At 35.1% G+C, this 17,296-nt stretch overlaps 1 protein-coding gene across 6 annotated transcripts in view; it reads right to left on the reverse strand.

Moving 5' to 3' along the window:
- Window positions 1–17,296, reverse strand: part of ESCO1 (establishment of sister chromatid cohesion N-acetyltransferase 1) — a 33,633-nt gene that overhangs the window by 15,021 nt on the left and 1,316 nt on the right. For 5 of the 6 annotated variants that reach the window (XR_012585718.1, XR_012585717.1, XR_012585716.1 and 2 more), the window contains exons 2-7: window positions 15,637–15,740; window positions 15,246–15,444; window positions 13,303–14,674; window positions 12,537–12,648; window positions 11,240–11,303; window positions 8,968–9,082 (exon numbers count right to left, since the gene is read on the reverse strand). Coding sequence is in view for 3 of the 6 variants with exons in the window: in XM_074576811.1 (XP_074432912.1) it covers window positions 8,968–9,082; window positions 11,240–11,303; window positions 12,537–12,648; window positions 13,303–14,674; window positions 15,246–15,442 (1,860 nt within the window). In the remaining 3 variants the exon portion in view is untranslated. The remainder of the gene's footprint in view (window positions 1–8,967; window positions 9,083–11,239; window positions 11,304–12,536; window positions 12,649–13,302; window positions 14,675–15,245; window positions 15,445–15,636; window positions 15,741–17,296) is intronic. The other variant, XM_074576813.1, reaches the window with a different exon arrangement.

The raw sequence follows: 17,296 nt of genomic DNA on the forward strand, positions 1-17,296 counted from the left end.
TCCCTCTCTTCATTGATTAAAAGCCTCATTTAATATACTCTCAGGACTTAAGTCTAAACTACTAACTGGAAACAGCTAAGTATGATGTTTGACATGCTATCTTAATTGCACAGAGTTCGTAAATTTCATTTTTCAGACACTGGATAGCAGCTACAAATGGAAAATCATACCATTTTGCTCACGACCCTTTAGGTTATCCTCCTACTCTATAACCAACCATTACGAAATTAAGGGCACTACTCAGTGCCTATTGCTTTGCTATTTATTCATTAAAACAGCATAATAACTTCCAAGTATGCTCAGATTAAGAAGTCAGTGCCTAATAAAGACTGAAATGTCAGGTGCAGGGAGTGCCTTTTGCGAAGAGCAAAAGAATACCAGTTAGACTGAAGTCTTTAGCCAAAAAAGCACATTTAAAGTTATAGCTTAATGCTCAAATACATTATATTTTTCTTTAACTACATTTGGAAATTGAGTTTATATAAGCAGCAATACATGTCACTTTTAATCTATTTCAACATATATCACAAATAATAGAGAAACAAAAAGTTATTTTATACTCTAAAATAGGATACTGTATAAGCAAAAGATGACTTGAGGGTGTTTTTTAAAAGGAAATTGATCTATGTGCACAGATTGAAAGTGCATAATTTGCAAGAAAACAGATCACCTGAACTTAAATGTTTTTTTCTGAGAGCTAAAAATATTCATAGTAAAAAAGCCTACTTTACAGAAGAAAGCATTTTGCAACACAGTGAAAGTGTTTACGAATCATTTCTTACTCCTTCCATCTTCGAAGATATGTTTAGGTATGTCTAAGAGCTAGATGACAGCCCAGTTCACCACACAACAACAATTTATTTCAAGCAGTTATTAGTGAAATCTAAAATGTAGGTATCAGTTTCTTTCCAAGAAGAGACTAAAGGTACAACTGTCCAGACAAACTCAGAGTTAAACTTTTCTTTAAGAGCACATATGTGGAACTCAGCGAAAAGAAAGCAGCTGAATCTGAGAAGCTATTGCTTTAACTGAACGTTAATTTATACATTCCTGCCGTATAGAGAAGAAGAAACCTGCGTACATTAATTTTCTGAAGGAAAAAGGAAAGATGAACCCTGAGGTTAGATTTGCAAACTCAGAATAACATGAGGTTTCTAAATGTGTAAAAATTGAACGCAACACATTTTATTTTACCTGCAGACTTCCTTTAAAGCAGCACTATAGTTCAAAACAAAGTACCCATCTGGCCACCAAAACATACTGCATTTCAAGGCTTTATACATGAAAGATGAAAAAAGGCAGCAGGAAGGATGATGTATGGCAATTATCTTAAGATGAACCAATTGAACCGAATTTAGTAATTCCTATCTTGAAGATGGAGCATTTAATCCCCTATACCTAGGGTAGAAAAGTGAAGAGGAAGTCTGTTTTGCCATGCTTGGAATGTACTTCAAAAAAGTAAGACATGTAAATTAGAAAATCAGCTACATAAAGCAATTCTTTAAATACTTAGCACATATCAGTACTGCAGTAAGTCTCAAGAAACATTTTCTGTTCAAATGATCAAGAAGCTAAAGGTATTTAAGCTAAAGTGTCTATTAGTTTACTACCAAAAATCTCAAGCCAAAAAAGGCCTAGCTATGTAGGAATTCATCAAGAAATACAAGGCAAGGATATTCTCAAGCTGTCAGGCGCCTTAGCTCATCCCATTTGCCTTATAAACATATATGCTATTTCACAAGTCTCCAGGAACGGGTAATTCCCCTGGAATAGTACTGCCATATTGTATTTTGCAGTCTGGCTTTCTTGGATATTGCTGGTATCAGTGGGTTTGAGTTTTGGTGGGGGGGATCTTTTTGTTGTTGTTGTTAAGGATTTCGCTAATATTACTATTTTTACATGATTCGGTTGTATCGATGGGCTACACACACAGGGTAATATTAAAAACCTCTTATGTGAATATCAGAAAAACCACATTGTAGTATCTAAAGCAATCTTTTGAACTCTGTAGCCCTGATAAATGCTGACTATACTTTTAGCAAATACTTTACAGTATCCTCAGGGTAGTAAAGAAGATAGCCTTTCTGCGCAACTGAAGTACTATTTCAAAGCCACACCACAGACCAAAAAAAAAAAAAAAAAAAGCAGCTTTGTAAAATCAAATGCAGACTACAACAACAAAAAAAAATGACGTGCAAAATAAAGTCAGGAATTATGAAGAATGCATTTCTGTACTTTAACAAAACACCTACAGAATCTGACTATTTTTAACCTGATGTCGTTGCATAAGCAAGTGGAAAGGGTACGCATCAAGAGGGAAAAAACACTTCCAAACAATAATACTGCATTACGGGTTGCCAGTCCTTCCTAATGGGGATGGAGGAAGGAAAAAAAAAAACCAAACCAAACAAACAACATCCCCCCCAAAAAACCAACCAAGAACATCTTATGCACCACATATGAGAGTAAATAATAACTTAAAACTGGGATTTTGGCGGGGGGGGGGGGAATTCTCAGCAAACATCAGGTACTAGGGTACTGGAGAATAAACTGTCGACTTGTCACAACTAGAAGAAGTGCAAGAGTTTTGTCTCTCAGAACTTAGAGAAATGTTTTTCAGACCAATATTTAAGAAAATGTGGGTCGCAGGCAGAAAAATGTGTTACTATTTAAAACTCAATTTTCTAAGCAGTAACAATAAAGAGCAAGGATAATTTTATTTCTTTAGCAAATTCAGCATGTGTAGATGGCAATTAAGAATTCCTGACATCTCAGGCAATCAGGCAATCCTCATTAATATAAGCACAGGATATATGTGATCCACTGTTTCAAGGCTCACTGTAATTGAACATTGTGACAATGTTGCCTTAATCTCCAGAAGGGTTTCTTAATTCTGTGTTAGACAGAAAGAAAAGTCTTACCAATATCTTCTTTGAGAAGGTGCATGTCTGCTGATCCTCCATATGTGGAATAAGGAGCCCTGCAAGCAAAAAAGGCATTTGGTGCCTCTGTAGGAGATGAAAAGGGGCCCCCTTTTTTTTTTTTTTTTTTTTTTTCCTCCTTTCTCTCTCCCTCTCTTCAGTCACAGATTAGGTCTCCTCCTTCTTGATTACCTAGTGTTAGTTAGAGGAAGATTATGTTTTCCTCTAGTCTTTTCATGGAACAAAGAATAAAACCCAGCCATAGAAACAGGCAGGCTGGAAAGGAAATACAAGAGCAGGAAGAAACAACACAAAGATTTTTGGGCTCTCCACAAAAAATGAAAAGTTCAAAGAATGCTATTTCAACAAAAGATGCATTCAAGACTGAAGCTGATGGGTAGATCCCCTTGCTGACCAGGAGGATCAGAAGACATGACCCAACTCAAAACCAAGTTTCACTTAAAAATGAATACTGTGGAATTTAACAAAAAAAACCCCACAACACCAAAAAACAACCAACAAAAAAAACCCCAAAACCAAAAAAAAACCCCTCTCACCAGTACCCATCTTTCTGAAAAGCTATTTTATCCAAAAGATATAAATCAACTTGAAGCTTTCATAACTGTGATGTATCTAATTTTATTTAACATATATGAAAAATGAAAATGGAGGATCATTATCCACCATGAAATGATATCCTCACTGGTCATTAGCTAAAGCAATATGAAAAAAAAATAATTAATCAAATCTGCACACTATTTGCGATAGACAATTAATATTTTCTCAACCCATATAAAAACATTATTCAAGAATACTACAGAGTGTTCCAGTGTATACTGGTTTTGGCTGGGACAAGGTTAATTTCTTTCACAGCAGCTGCTATGGTGCTATGTTTTAGATCTGCGACCCAAACAGGGTTGATAACACAGGGATATTTTAGCTATTGCTGAGCAGTGCTTACATGGCATCAAGGACTTTCCTGCTTCTCACACCACCCTGCCAGCAAGGAGGCTGGGGGTGCACAAGAAGTTGGGAGGGGACACAGCTGGGACAGCTGACCCCAACTGAACAGAGGGGTATCCCATACCACCTGGCATGGCAACATGCTGAGCAATAAAAGCCAGGGGAAAGAGGGAGGAAGGGGAGGACATTTGGAATTACAGCATTTGTCTTCCCAGCTGTCGCACATGATGGAGCCCTGCTTTCCTGAAGATGGCTAAACACCTGCAAGCCAATGGCCAGTAGCGAATGAATTCTTTGTTTTGCTTTGCTTGCATACACAGCTTTTGCTTTACCTATTAAACTGTCCTTATCTCAACCCACAAGTTTTCACCCCCATCCTACTTGGGTGGAGTGAGCAAGCAGCAGCACAGTGGTTAGCTGCCTGCCAGGGTTAACCCATAACACAACCTTAGTAGCCTTGGTGCCTGAACTCCTGTATCGGGTCCCCAGCTAACCTCACACAATATTCTCACCTTCAGGACAAAGGACACCAAACACAACGCACCTGAATTCGCTAGAGAGAGCTGGGTTGGTGCAGTGAAGTAGAAATGGGAAGGAGTGACAATAAGAAAGGATGGTCATTGCTGGCCCCCCTGAGAGCAGAGCTGTCCCAAAGGGTAAGGTTTGTGCAGGAAGAAAGAAAGAGTGACTGCTCTTAAGACCAAACTCCCTCCCCCGTCACTTATGCAGTAACCACTGCCTTGTTTTTACTGGGATTACAGGAAAGAAAAGAGGCAGTACTTAACTAATGTGAACTACAAAACATTGCTCAAAACCCATTCTCCAGTTCTTTGGGGAAACTGCCAACCAGACTATACCAGTTTAAGGAAGAAAACAGCAACTTTAAATGATTGTTATGCAACCTTCTACAGGCTCATAAGAAATCACTTTTACATTTATTATTTCCACTGAGGATTGTGTTTTCAGCTTAAATCAAAATATTTCTTTCATATAATACCTATTTCAGTCAAACAGGAAACTGGGTTCAAGCTTAACCAAAATATATGCAAGGAAAAATTTAAATATGATATCCAAATGTGTGAACTGAATTAGCCTGCACATCACTTCCACATATAGCACCAATTCAAACCTCAGAATCAAAACCATCTTCCATCAAGCAATCCTGATCCACCCATTTGTTGCTACTTACAAAAATAATCTACATTTAATCATGCTTGCTTGCATCCAGACATTAACTCAGATCTCTAGAAAGGCAGAAAAGTCTCTCACTATACTATCTTTTTACCACTTCAGTGACTTGTTTTTGCTGTTCTTTTTTTTTACATGTTCTTTCCTAAAATTGATGGGTATCATTTTCAAAAGACTAGCTTAATTTCCAAAGGAACGCATCTCCCTAGTGGCATAAAATGGAAGAAGTTTCCCTTCAAAGGTCATTATTTAGAACACTTCTTTGTAGCATTAATGCTTTTATCAATTCCTATTCTTATGGTCAAAATTGTGACCTGGATCTGGCAGGCAAGCAGAATTTTTACAAGAAGCAAACAATTGACTCTCCTTCTCTTGGATGTACAGCATATCTTATTTTATGAAAATTGAAAACATATGCTTTGCACATTTATTACTTATTTCCATTTCAGAAGTTTAAGGAACAGATTATTTCATATTCAAGTTCTCATATTTGCACATCAGATTCAAGTACTTAGAAAGTAAAGAACAATTTTAGTGCAATACTCTATAAAACTCCCAATATGGAGCTTCACGTAACCTATCAACCTACCAACTGAACATTTAAATGCAGTGTAAGAGGGTACAGTTGACAAACACTCAGAATACACTGCTTCTCTAAACACTAAGTCATGGCTTTGGAACAAAATGTATTTTTAGCATCAATCTTAATTTCTTTCCTCCAGAAAAACAGATCATGCGCTCCTTGGTTTGAACCTAAATCTTTGCACATCACTTCGAACACCATTGCTTCCTCTCACTGTTTGTTTAAAGAAGTTTGTTGCAGCACTAGATTCCTTGCTGTTTTCAGATAAGTTCTATGCTCTGAAGAGACCTGCTTTTTAAGATGTGTGACAGCAAGCAAATCTGAAGAAAACAGAAACAACTCATCTTTTGTCTTAGGTGTACGTCTACAAACGAAGATAATTTTATGTTTGAAAGCTGCTCAGATAACTACATGATGTGTACCAAGAAAGAGAACACTGCAAGTACAGCTACTAAATATTTCTTCTACAAATGAAGTTGAATTATTTTACAGTTCTCTTACAGTCAAATAGCCTTAAAGCTTGTTAAAGATTATATTACTTAAGAAAACCAGAAAATTAATCTATTTGTTATAGCAATCATATGGGAGAAAAAGGAAGGTAAGATACATCTTTAAAGTTTTAAATATAAAAAAAATAAAGCATAACATGAAAAACAAAGACTAGTTTTACCATAACATCTCTCTAAACATAGCTCAGGAAATGAAAAGGTTAGAATACACAGACAGCATTGTAACATCACAGACTCTGAGCCTCAGATACTATAAAGGCAATTAAAAGGACAGATGTCAAACAAATTCAAAAGACTAGGAAAATTCAATAGCAAAAAAATATCAAAACAAAGATAGCATATCATGTGGTAAGTCAAACTAAGCCCAACTAGCTTTTTTGCTTCATTTACAAGAAGAAAAAAAAAAGGATTCTGTACATACATCAAGATGAGCTGGCAGATCTCCAAAAGAAACAGATCTCACAGTAGAGAGCCCCAAATTGCACCTTTCAGGCATTTTATTTTTTTAAAAAAACTGTAACAAAATGCAAGCTAAACATTCCTTGCTAAGAATAAAAGCATGACTACCCAACTTTGTCCAAGGTAAAGAATAATGAAACTGCTTCTCTTAATACAATGCACCAGAAACTTGAAATAAAAATTATTTTTAGCTATTAACTATAAAATTTTTTACAGGCACTATGAAATGCTAATTCAAGTGATTTGGATGTGTGTAGTAAGACTCCTCTCTGTAGAGGAGAAATTTCAACCTGAACAGCTTGTAAACCAAATGATTCTTTTCTCTGCTCTCAGAGGATCTTTACAGAAGTACATAAACACCTTTGAAAGTTTTGCAATTTAATTATAAAATGTACCTTGTTTTATTACATACATTTAATCTCCAATCTTTCAAGTATTTATATGAGCAAAGTCTGGTACTTCAGAAGTCAATTTAGCGATTTTTCCCTTCCAGATGCTAGCACAAACTATTCTAGACATAACTATGTCTCGTCTCCACAGTAAGTAATGTCAAGGACAGTATTTTACAAAATGGCTTAACAAATATTTGGGTTCCTCTATATGTTTTGACAATGCTAAAAGCAGTTTTCCCCAGGGAAAAGAATAACAGACCAATGCCTTACCTAATGCTTTCTTGGTAGAGAGCGCCACAGGCATTACCAAAAAGCCCTTTCAACACAACAAAAAGCCTACTCTGAACTCAATGAAATCAAAGTGAATTAGATTTGTATGAAGTGATGAAGCATATCAGATATTATTAAGCTGTTACTTTCACATTTAAAAATTAAATACAGTGCTCGCTTACATTTTCCAGAAATACATACAGAAAACAAGAAACTAGGTCTCTCTTATTTCCCTAGTCTTCTTCATTGATGACCCATTCTTTGTATTCTAAGTTATTTACCTAGCAGAATTTTAAAACTTTTACCATTGAATACCTAGAGAAAAAATATTACTCTCCTAATTTGGGCTGAAAACAAGAATACTACCATCACAGTCAATAAATTGCAAAGAGTCTCTTTGTATGAATACTGTAGAGGAGAGCTACACAACCTCTCTTCAACAGCTAAGCAGAAAGTTATGCATTTCTTGTCAAAGACCCTAGCATCTCTTCAGTCAAGTTCTATTACCGCATGAACAAAAATTAAGTTAGCTTTACTGAAATGAAAAGGAATATTCTCACAGTCCTTTTAATATAGCTATTTAATCTTAGCATTGATAGCAATAATCTTAATGCATTTTAACTCTGTTGGTAAAATGAGTTTTAAAGGGGCAACAGCTGAAATACTTTGTAAATGTTAGATATGGTTCACTTATCCCATGACTAGGCATTCAAATGTCTAGATTTGTATCACTTCAGGCAAATCAAGGATATGTTTATCAATTTAGTTCTCAGAAGCTTTGATTTTAAAATATTTCAGTATGTATACAAAACAGTGTTCAGAATTCATCTGGTTCTATTTTAGTTAATATTTTAGTGTGCATAATCCATGTATTACATGAAAAAATTGCAATTTAGCTAGACCACAAGTTATATATGCAAGGGGGGTAATTTTGTAAGAAGCTTACTACAGAGTCCTCCTTCCTAATGGCCTGGATTCCTCTCCCTCTGTAGCTTCCCAGGTCCAGCCTTTCGTTTCTCAAGGATTACCTGATGTGTGGATTATTAAAAACCCAAAATGAAACATAACCAAAATCTCCAATCGTTTCACTATCAAGTTGTGTGATTCTACAAGATAGAAGTATGACTGTGTGCCACTCTTCCTTCTCATTTTGCATTTTCTTGTTTTAAAAGAGATACCTGCATTTGGTAGCCAATAGCAAAAAAAGGTAAGAACAAATAACCAAACTAGTATTCCTGCTGGAAGATCTTTACGTTTGTCTCAGAACAATGGACATTTGAAAGATGCAGGAATAAATCTGTCGATACTAATTTTGCACACCATCTGCCAGATGCACCTCCTCCTGTAATTCTAAAATGTTAAACTGAGATTTTGCACATAAGTAAAGGCAAGTTCATTTTCCCTAAAACAACTGTATTTTTACTGAACAGCCGTTCTATTAAAAATGCAGAAATTTGTTTTAACAAGAATCACCCTTAAATGTTAAGTCTGTCTGCCACCATTTTTTCTGTCAATACTGAATGAAAATCTAGTACAGGTTCTACTTTCAGAAATCACTTACAATGGCAATAATAGTATGTTTAAGTAATGATTTTTAGACAAGTTCATAAAAACACAGCACTGCAAATTCAAAAGTAATTTCTTCAAGAAGATATAAGCCTTACTAAAAGGGTATTACTTACTATGATCATCTGCTTATCGCCATCTTTTCCTGCTTCTTTTAGCTTCTGAATATGTTCCTCAGATGGTAGGAAGTTACTGCATTTTGATGCTAATGAAGGATTTGACAATGGAACGCTTGAAATATAAATATATTTCATGTTAAAAATGGGACTGCTTATACATGTCATCCTAGATACTCAAAGCCATTGTGATTAGCATAACTAACTTTAAGGAGATGAAAATCCAAGTTAATTACTGAAAACAACAGTCCTATATGTTTTAATTTATAATTCAAATGGAAAAATAAGGAAATAAAAGTATTAACAAAAAAAACCTGTTTGTTACTAGCCTAATTACAAGATTTTTTTTAAATGAAAAAAAGTAAAATACTAAATTTATAATCAACTGGGGAAGGTTAGTCACAACCATTAACACAAGCATTTAACTGAGGTACTTTCAGGGCATAACTGATGGTGCCTAATGCTATGTATTTCCTATATAAAGTTTAGATTTCTAGTTTTAGGTATGATACATCAGGCTGCTAAAGACAACCATATAAATATTCCCACAAATATAAGCAGGCAATAAGAAACAGATGTCCTAATTCTCTCAAATTCAATTCAAACTTATTCTCTTCTAATGGCTGTTAGTGAAAGGAGGGAGAAGAGGACCTGAGGAATAAATGCATGGATATCACTGGAATCTCTCTTACTCAGTTTAAGTTTCCCCCTTGTTGTGACTGAAAGAAATACTGCAAAGTACTATAATACTTCAAAAACAAAGTTAAACTATGAGCTTAATACTATATTCAGGGGAAAAATAACATTAATTCCAGGTTTGGATAAGACTTGTGGAGATCACCAAAGCAAAACACACACAAAAATACTCGTACTTCAATTAGGTATTTACATATTTTCTGTTTCTCAGGAAACTAAAGATATTGGGCCAAACACTTAATTGTAGCAGCTGCTGTAGTACATGTAGCAGGTTAATTCAGTGACCTTTTTCAAAAATAAAAACTCTTGCCAGACATTTTTAAAACAGCATTTTTTGTGCTAAATCAAAGCTAATTTTTGTATTCCTGTCATGTGCCCTAAAATTTGCATTAGGTAGCTACTTCAAGGTTTGCCTTTTCCTGACGCAACCTTTTCTTACAAAGCCCTAAAGAGAGCTACACTGTAGATATGGACATTACTCTATGTTATGGTAACAGTACCACAGAAACAATGATGGCTTAAATCTTGGATAGCAACCAGAAAGCAGGGTAAGAAAGATCTTATACGAAAAATGTATACCCAAATAATAGTAAAGCAATATGGCCTTGTTCAGCTAATAAAGTTAATAAATTTGAGTAGATACCATAAAGATGTTTGGCAGTTGAGAACAAAAATATGAAAAATCAAAGTTTAGTAGTATTTATTGAAAAATCTAAAAATATTCATTTAGCTAGTTTTACATCTACCTTACTACCCATCTTCTGAGAAATTACATAGTAGAAGAGTTTTTCCAACATGTACAAAGGGCCTGGTTAGTCAGAATTGTTAATCTGGCCTCAGATAGAGGTACTGAAAGCGTTCTGCATCATTTCTTCTTGTCTCCATTATGAATACAGAAAGCAGTATCAATATACTAACCACTATGCCAACTATGTTGTTGTTTAAGGTATCAGGTACAAAGAAATTATTGTATTTAGCTTGTAACTGGCCAAAACCAGAGACTATATCAGAATTGTTCAAAAACTATAACAGTCAACACCATCAAAGACAAAACATAAAATTTGAACTGCTAGTAGTAAGAACAAATATCATTTTCTATATGGCAGCTGACACCTTCATTTCACAGGAATAAAAAACAATCCAAATTAAATCCCCTCTTCCCCACCTAAAAAGATTTCATATATACAAGACTCCCATAACCTAAGAATTAGAAAACTCTTCCAGAAGTAAATGAAATAATTCAGTAAATTAAAATCATGTAGTAAACCCTTTCCGTACTCTCTGGTTATCATCTGATTTGAGGAAGGGACCATTAGAAACATCTTCCCAACTCTGTTAAACTCTACTTTTTAAAATAAATGTGTAGTTTTAAATATCTTGCTTAATAGTTTTCTTAACAAAATAAAAACACCCCTTAATAACTGGGTAAAATGAAATCTATTTTTATAAAAGACAAGTCACTTATTTGAAACTGAAAGTTGAGGCTGGGAGACAATAGAACTGTTAGTCTTATAATACAACCTCTCATAACTCTATGGAAGGTTACTGTAATTTCATAATGTATGAAATACCATACCTGTTCTCAGTTTCAGAAGTTTGATTTGTAAATGAAGTTTGCATCAACTGCTTGGGAGCCAAGCCTACAATTAATCAAAGATTATAACTTCATTATAAAGTTTTTAGTTGCAAAGGAAATTTGAGCTACACAAATAGTGATTAGTGACAATGTTATAACTTGTTCATCTCCAATTAAAAAAAAAAGATACAACCTTGAGGCAGTATTCAAGTGTTTCTATATATATACTATAAAAAATATGCACTTTTTCTTCAACATTTCCACAGTAGTTCTGCAGAGCAGTTTGCCAGCAGTTAAACAAGGCCAGCACTGAAACTACATAGGAGTTTGAGTCTGTTTATACCGACATCCATATAAATAGCTCTATGTATAGTATTGGAATCATAAGTGTATAGTATGCCCCCATCCAAGGTGTGTTTTATAACACTTAAGGAAAAGAAACAATCAAGAAGAGCAAAAGGAAGAAAAAACTTTTTTTATATTCTCTTAACAGTGCGCTCAAAATCAGGTTCAGATTAAAAAAACAAGAAAAACCTCAAACCACACCAAAACCCCCTACAAATCAAAAACCCAAAAGCAATACAATGAAATATTAAGAGGGAAGTTAATTAAGAGATATATTAGTGATCCATCAATAATATTTTTTAGTCAAATGTACTAAAGTCAAAATATTCACATCACACTCATCATAAGGTTTAACAAATTGCGTTCACGGGCTGATAAAGGCTGGGTAATAAGAACAGGAGAGTGAATACTCAATTAATAATTTGGTCAAGATCAAGTAAAACAATTTAGGAGAAAGAAATGCAGATACTCATTCAAAGGAAGCAGTAGCCAACAGAGAATCCTCAACAGAAATTCATCCAAGAGAAGAACCCAATTGAAACACAGAAGTGTTACTACTTTATTACATGGAAAAGGAAAGGATTCGGTTGGAGTTTTTTCTGTTTGCTTGGTTGTTTTTTAAAGTTGTCACTTCACTTTTACTCAAATGAAGAATATTTAAGCATTAAAATATTCATGCACGAAGACTCACTAAAAGCAGAGCTGGGTAGAAAAATAGACACCTCTCTTTCCCACAACACAGCCCAGAGAAAAAAGGACATTCGCTGCTACTAAAGCGGCAATGGGTGAGACGCACAAAGAAATACGAAAACGCTGGTGAGTAGTTCCAATCCCAGAAATTTAGTTCTGCATCAACTGTACCTTACTTGGTGAAGCACTCATCTGAAAGGAAGAATTATGCTTCCCATACAACTGGCCACAAGCAGAGGAAGAATTAGTAGTAAACAGTTACCTTGAGGTTCACTTTCTCCAGGTTCTTTTTTTAATTGTTTTGATGGTTTAGGAGATGTAACATACTTTACTGGAGAACTTTCTGGACTTGATTCCAAATGTAATCGAAAGTTCTAAACAAAAGAGAAAACATTAAATAAAAAACCTGAACTATTTAATGCTTCTAACATATTAACACAATCACTGAGTTAACTAAGTATTAACATCTTGAATACAGCACCAGTTTTCTTATTCCTACGTTATTTTGAGCAAACAAAATACAATTGATTAGTTGGTCCATACTGAAGTTCGTGGGATTAATTTTGCAAAAAATCGGTTTCATTTTATATATAAGCTTGTAAAATACTTCCTATAGAGCACCTTTGTCCTTAAGATCTTAAATTTTAATAGAAGCCCATTCAGACAGAGAACGCTTTTTCCCCCCTCTCATTTCTTTTAATACACCTTTTCAGAACAGAACAGCTATACAAGATTAAGTCATCAAAAACTGTCCATATGAATCTACAAAACCTCCAGCTCCAGCAGCAAATTTTATCAAACATTTAGTTGACTACAGAACTTAGGAGGGTGAAACAGATTCATTTTGCAACTTAATATCATCCCATCTATGACAGCGCACCAGTAAAGGATCTTGAATACATTTGAAAATTTTAAGTTACTGTAAAATAAAGTAATTGTTAAAACAAACTTTCTCAGCATGGCATTCTCAGAAAACAGAACAGATTTAGAATACCCTCCCACCATACACCATAATTAAAATGGCTTACCTCATCTGGTCTTGGCTCACACAAATGTTTTGTCAAATTACGCAACAAACCATTTTCTGCACCTCTCTTTGTGGGCTGTTTTATTTCTAATGTCACTTCTTTAGCTCCAGCTCTTTCAGATGAAGGATCTGATTTCTCCTGCACACAAGTTGCACTTTCATTCTCAGAGAGTCCTGTTAATGACAGCTTGCCTTGTGCCTTTGAAGGCTCTGCTTCTGTAGCTATTTGACTTGCCTCTGAAACTTCAGGGTAATCTTTTAACAAAGAAAGCTTGGGTGTATTTGCAGAATTTAAGTTACTTTGCTTCATGTTACTAGCTTTCAGTAATTTAATTTTGGTCCATTTAGAGTTTTTGTTTGAGGAGTTATTTCTACCATTCAGAGTGCATTTGACAGGCATTGCTTTTTTGCTAGGGAAAAAACGTTTGCATTGAGTACTTTGACTAGGTTCTTTCTGAGTAAGCGTTTCACTTTGTTGAAGCTGTACGTTGGCATGCTTTTCTTCTGTTTTGCTATCCTCAGCATTAGGGGAATCTTTTTTCACCTCTACTGTATCTGACTCAATCTCACCTGCAATTTCTTCACAAAGTTCAAGGATGCTTACCCTTTTGGATTTTGCATCGTTCTCTGGTTGCTCAACCACATTTGTTTCACTTACAGATGGCTGTGAATTCTTTTTTGGTTTTGTACTGTTTTTTATGTTCTGATGTATTTGTTGCTTTTCCTTAGTTACTGTCTTAGAATTTGGCTTAAGAGAATCTGTTTCCACTTTCTTTGTGTTCCTAGGTATAGGAGATACAGGACCCGTTTGGTCTTTCTTAACTTCTGCAATACTCTCATCAGGACATAATGATGACCCTTGAATGTTGTGTTGCAAGCTGTTGGAATTATCATTTTTATTGTCTGCTTTACATTTTTTCTCTTTCAGAGAGCTGGTCACTTCTACATGTATTTCTTTATCCTCATTTGTATTGTTTGGCTTTATTTTTGTAGTTTTCTGTTCCTTTTTTTCTCCAGCAGACTTAATTACTTTTGCTGCAACACTCTGAGCATGTCTTTTTGCTTGGCTACTTTGTTTAACTTCCGAAGCTTTTTCTTCTTTAACTTCTCTGTTGCGCAGGCATCTTGCTGGTACATGTACATGTGTTAACTGCTGCAGCCTCTGTGATCTCCTCATTACTGGCTCATTTGGCGCAGTTACGCATTTTGACTTAGGAATTTCTTGCACAGATTTTTTCTGGCATACCTCCTTATTTTTTGTAGATTTAGGCTGCTGTTGAACCTTTTTGTCGGGTACTGTTTTATTATTCGAGTTGAATCCTGATGATCTTGTAGTCATGCGTGTTCCTAGTTCAGGTTCATTGGTGTTGTCACTGAAAGATTCAAATAATTATTTTTTCATCCAGAAAGTAGAATTTGTCATAAGACACTTCTTATTCCTACTAGCCTCTGCATCTAACTTTTTTTTCCTTTTCTTTTTTAAAAACACCATATCTTACACCTTCAGTACTTTTAGAAGAATTTTCTCTAGAATCATTCTAAAAAGACTTCACTTCCACCTGGTTACTCTTAAGTGTAGTACTTACTGTTTTTTTATACATGGCAATACTGAACTAGGAACCCCAGATGAATGCTTTTTAACATCTCTGGCAGTTTTTAATTGTTGACATTTGTGGCTTTCAAATTAAGTATTGGCTTACACAGTATTAGATTTCTTCAGAACTTTTTTTGGAAGTCTTTCTGGATTTCGAGACACTAACATAATGCCAGAGAAATTTCGTATAGCAGATATCATACTTAATGACTTAAGGCTGATCTTCCCACTAGTACTATTTAAACATTTAGCTGTCTCTTTAACTCAAATTCATTCTGCTTAGATTGCTTCTGCACTAATTTAGTTTAGGAAGTTAACCTAGAACAATTACTTATTTTTTTGTCACTGACCTGTTTGATTTGACAGAGGTTTTGAGCACAGTTTTCTCCTGCACCGCACACTGATTAGGCTTTGATTTATTTGAGACATGTTTTGTATCTGACACCTCTTTTTCCTTCTTCGCTGATGATGGTTTGCTGTTCTTGTCCAGCTTTGGACGTTTAGCAGAAGGTTCTACTAACATAGACTTCCTTTTCTGAGCTGCCATTTCTGTAAAATACAATAATTGATTCAGCTTTTGGAGCTTCTGTCAACTGTTGTTACTGTGCCAGCTAGTATAAGCATGGATTTGCCCATTTTACAAAATAAGGTAACTGATACTCGTTTTTCCTCTTAGAGACAGATCAGAAAGCAGCAAATCATCAAAGCAACCTCAAAGCGAATTACATTTATTTTACTTACAGGTTTTTACAAGAGGCAATCGATGTTTAGGCCAAAGTAACCTATCAAGGTGTGCCAAGAGCATTCCTTATGTATATGCTTACAAACAAGACCTTTCATGCCACCTATGAAAAAATAAAAAATGGTCATGTAGTAAGCGCTTCATTAACTTCCTTGTCAGACTCTGAATTTGGCATTCCCACCCTCTTCCATCCCTTCAAACAGTGCTTAGCTTTAAAGTTTCTTTGATAATCAATTAAAAAAAATAAAAGGTCTACAAATTTAATTTCCACATCCAACCATTTTTGGCATTTTGCTGTCTTAAGCATTACCCTTTTACCTTTCAAAAGGAGGCAGATATAGCACCATTCGAAAGGAAGTTTCTCAGCCTTTTACACTTTTCCAGAAAATAGTATGCTGCTCTCTTTCACAGGTTGCAAAAAAGTGGACCTGCTGTCAATCCTGTGCCTCACAGCAACCGTGAATAAATCCATTAGACTCTACCAAGTTTTGTGGCTATAGAACTTCACAGACATCAGCAACCGCCTATAACTGTACCTACTTGTATGACTTAAGCTACAAATCAGAGACGGAAAGCCTAGAAAGGAGCATTACTTGAGACATTTGCCTTGGGCAGTTAAAGATGATCTCTTCATGAGAACTGAAATGATATTAACGATGCAGAAGTTAACGTGCACGAGAGACTGAAAACTAGCAGAGATCCTCAGAAAAAGGTCTTCACAGATTCAGTTGATCATACTTTTCACATCTATTTGTGGCTTATGAAACTTTAAAGTTATCTTATTCAAAGACACTGTTTTTGTATTATAGCAGAAGCAACAGTTGTTCAGCCAAGTTCCACTAATATCTTTTTAAAATTAAGTTTACTGGAAGATTCAGTGCTCAGAACTTCCATATCACCTTTTTAGGTCAAGAATTATCTATTACTTTTGGCCATTGCCAGACTGACAAGGAAGTATTTCTGTAACAAAATTACATTACTTTTCAAACCTTAACTAATCTGATGTTAAATTCGACAGATTTTAAAGTCAAACAGGAACTTTAAGTTACCAGTTGTATAACACAGAGCAGATACTTTCATTTCATTACAATTACAGTAAGCCTTCCAGTATTGACAAATGCATGTCTCTCTCCAACAATTCGAAAGATGCTTACATTAAGCTCCTTTTAAAAATTAATTATCCAAAAGGAAAACGTAAAGAGCTGTACTTTTTCTTTCAGACTTTAAATTGTCCTTAACCCCATTTTCATTTATCCACTCTTTTATGAAGATACTTCTTATCACAAAAGATTAATAATGCTTAAATTCCAGACACCAGTGCTGTCTTCTGACTTTCTCCTTTAAAGAAGCTGCATGACCAGTGACTTGTATATGAGATAGAATTAAAGAACATATCCAGGGAAGAAATCTCTAATAGCATTTTTCATAGTGCTATTTCCATGTCTCTCTCTAAGGAGCAGGTAACAGAATTTGTATGCCTTCCTTCTAACAGCTCATGAGCTCCATAGCACTTTGCAAGCCTACGGGTTTCCACTAGTCAAAGATTACCTGTCAGAGCCGCAGTATAGCCACTCGCACTGAAAATAACAGCTCTAGTTGCTGAATAAGTCTTTGGTCTTATATCCTCTTACTTTGTGCTCTCAAATTTTGAGAGTCAAT

This window comes from Larus michahellis, chromosome 2, assembly GCF_964199755.1.
Source record: "Larus michahellis chromosome 2, bLarMic1.1, whole genome shotgun sequence".
NCBI lineage: Eukaryota > Metazoa > Chordata > Aves > Charadriiformes > Laridae > Larus > Larus michahellis.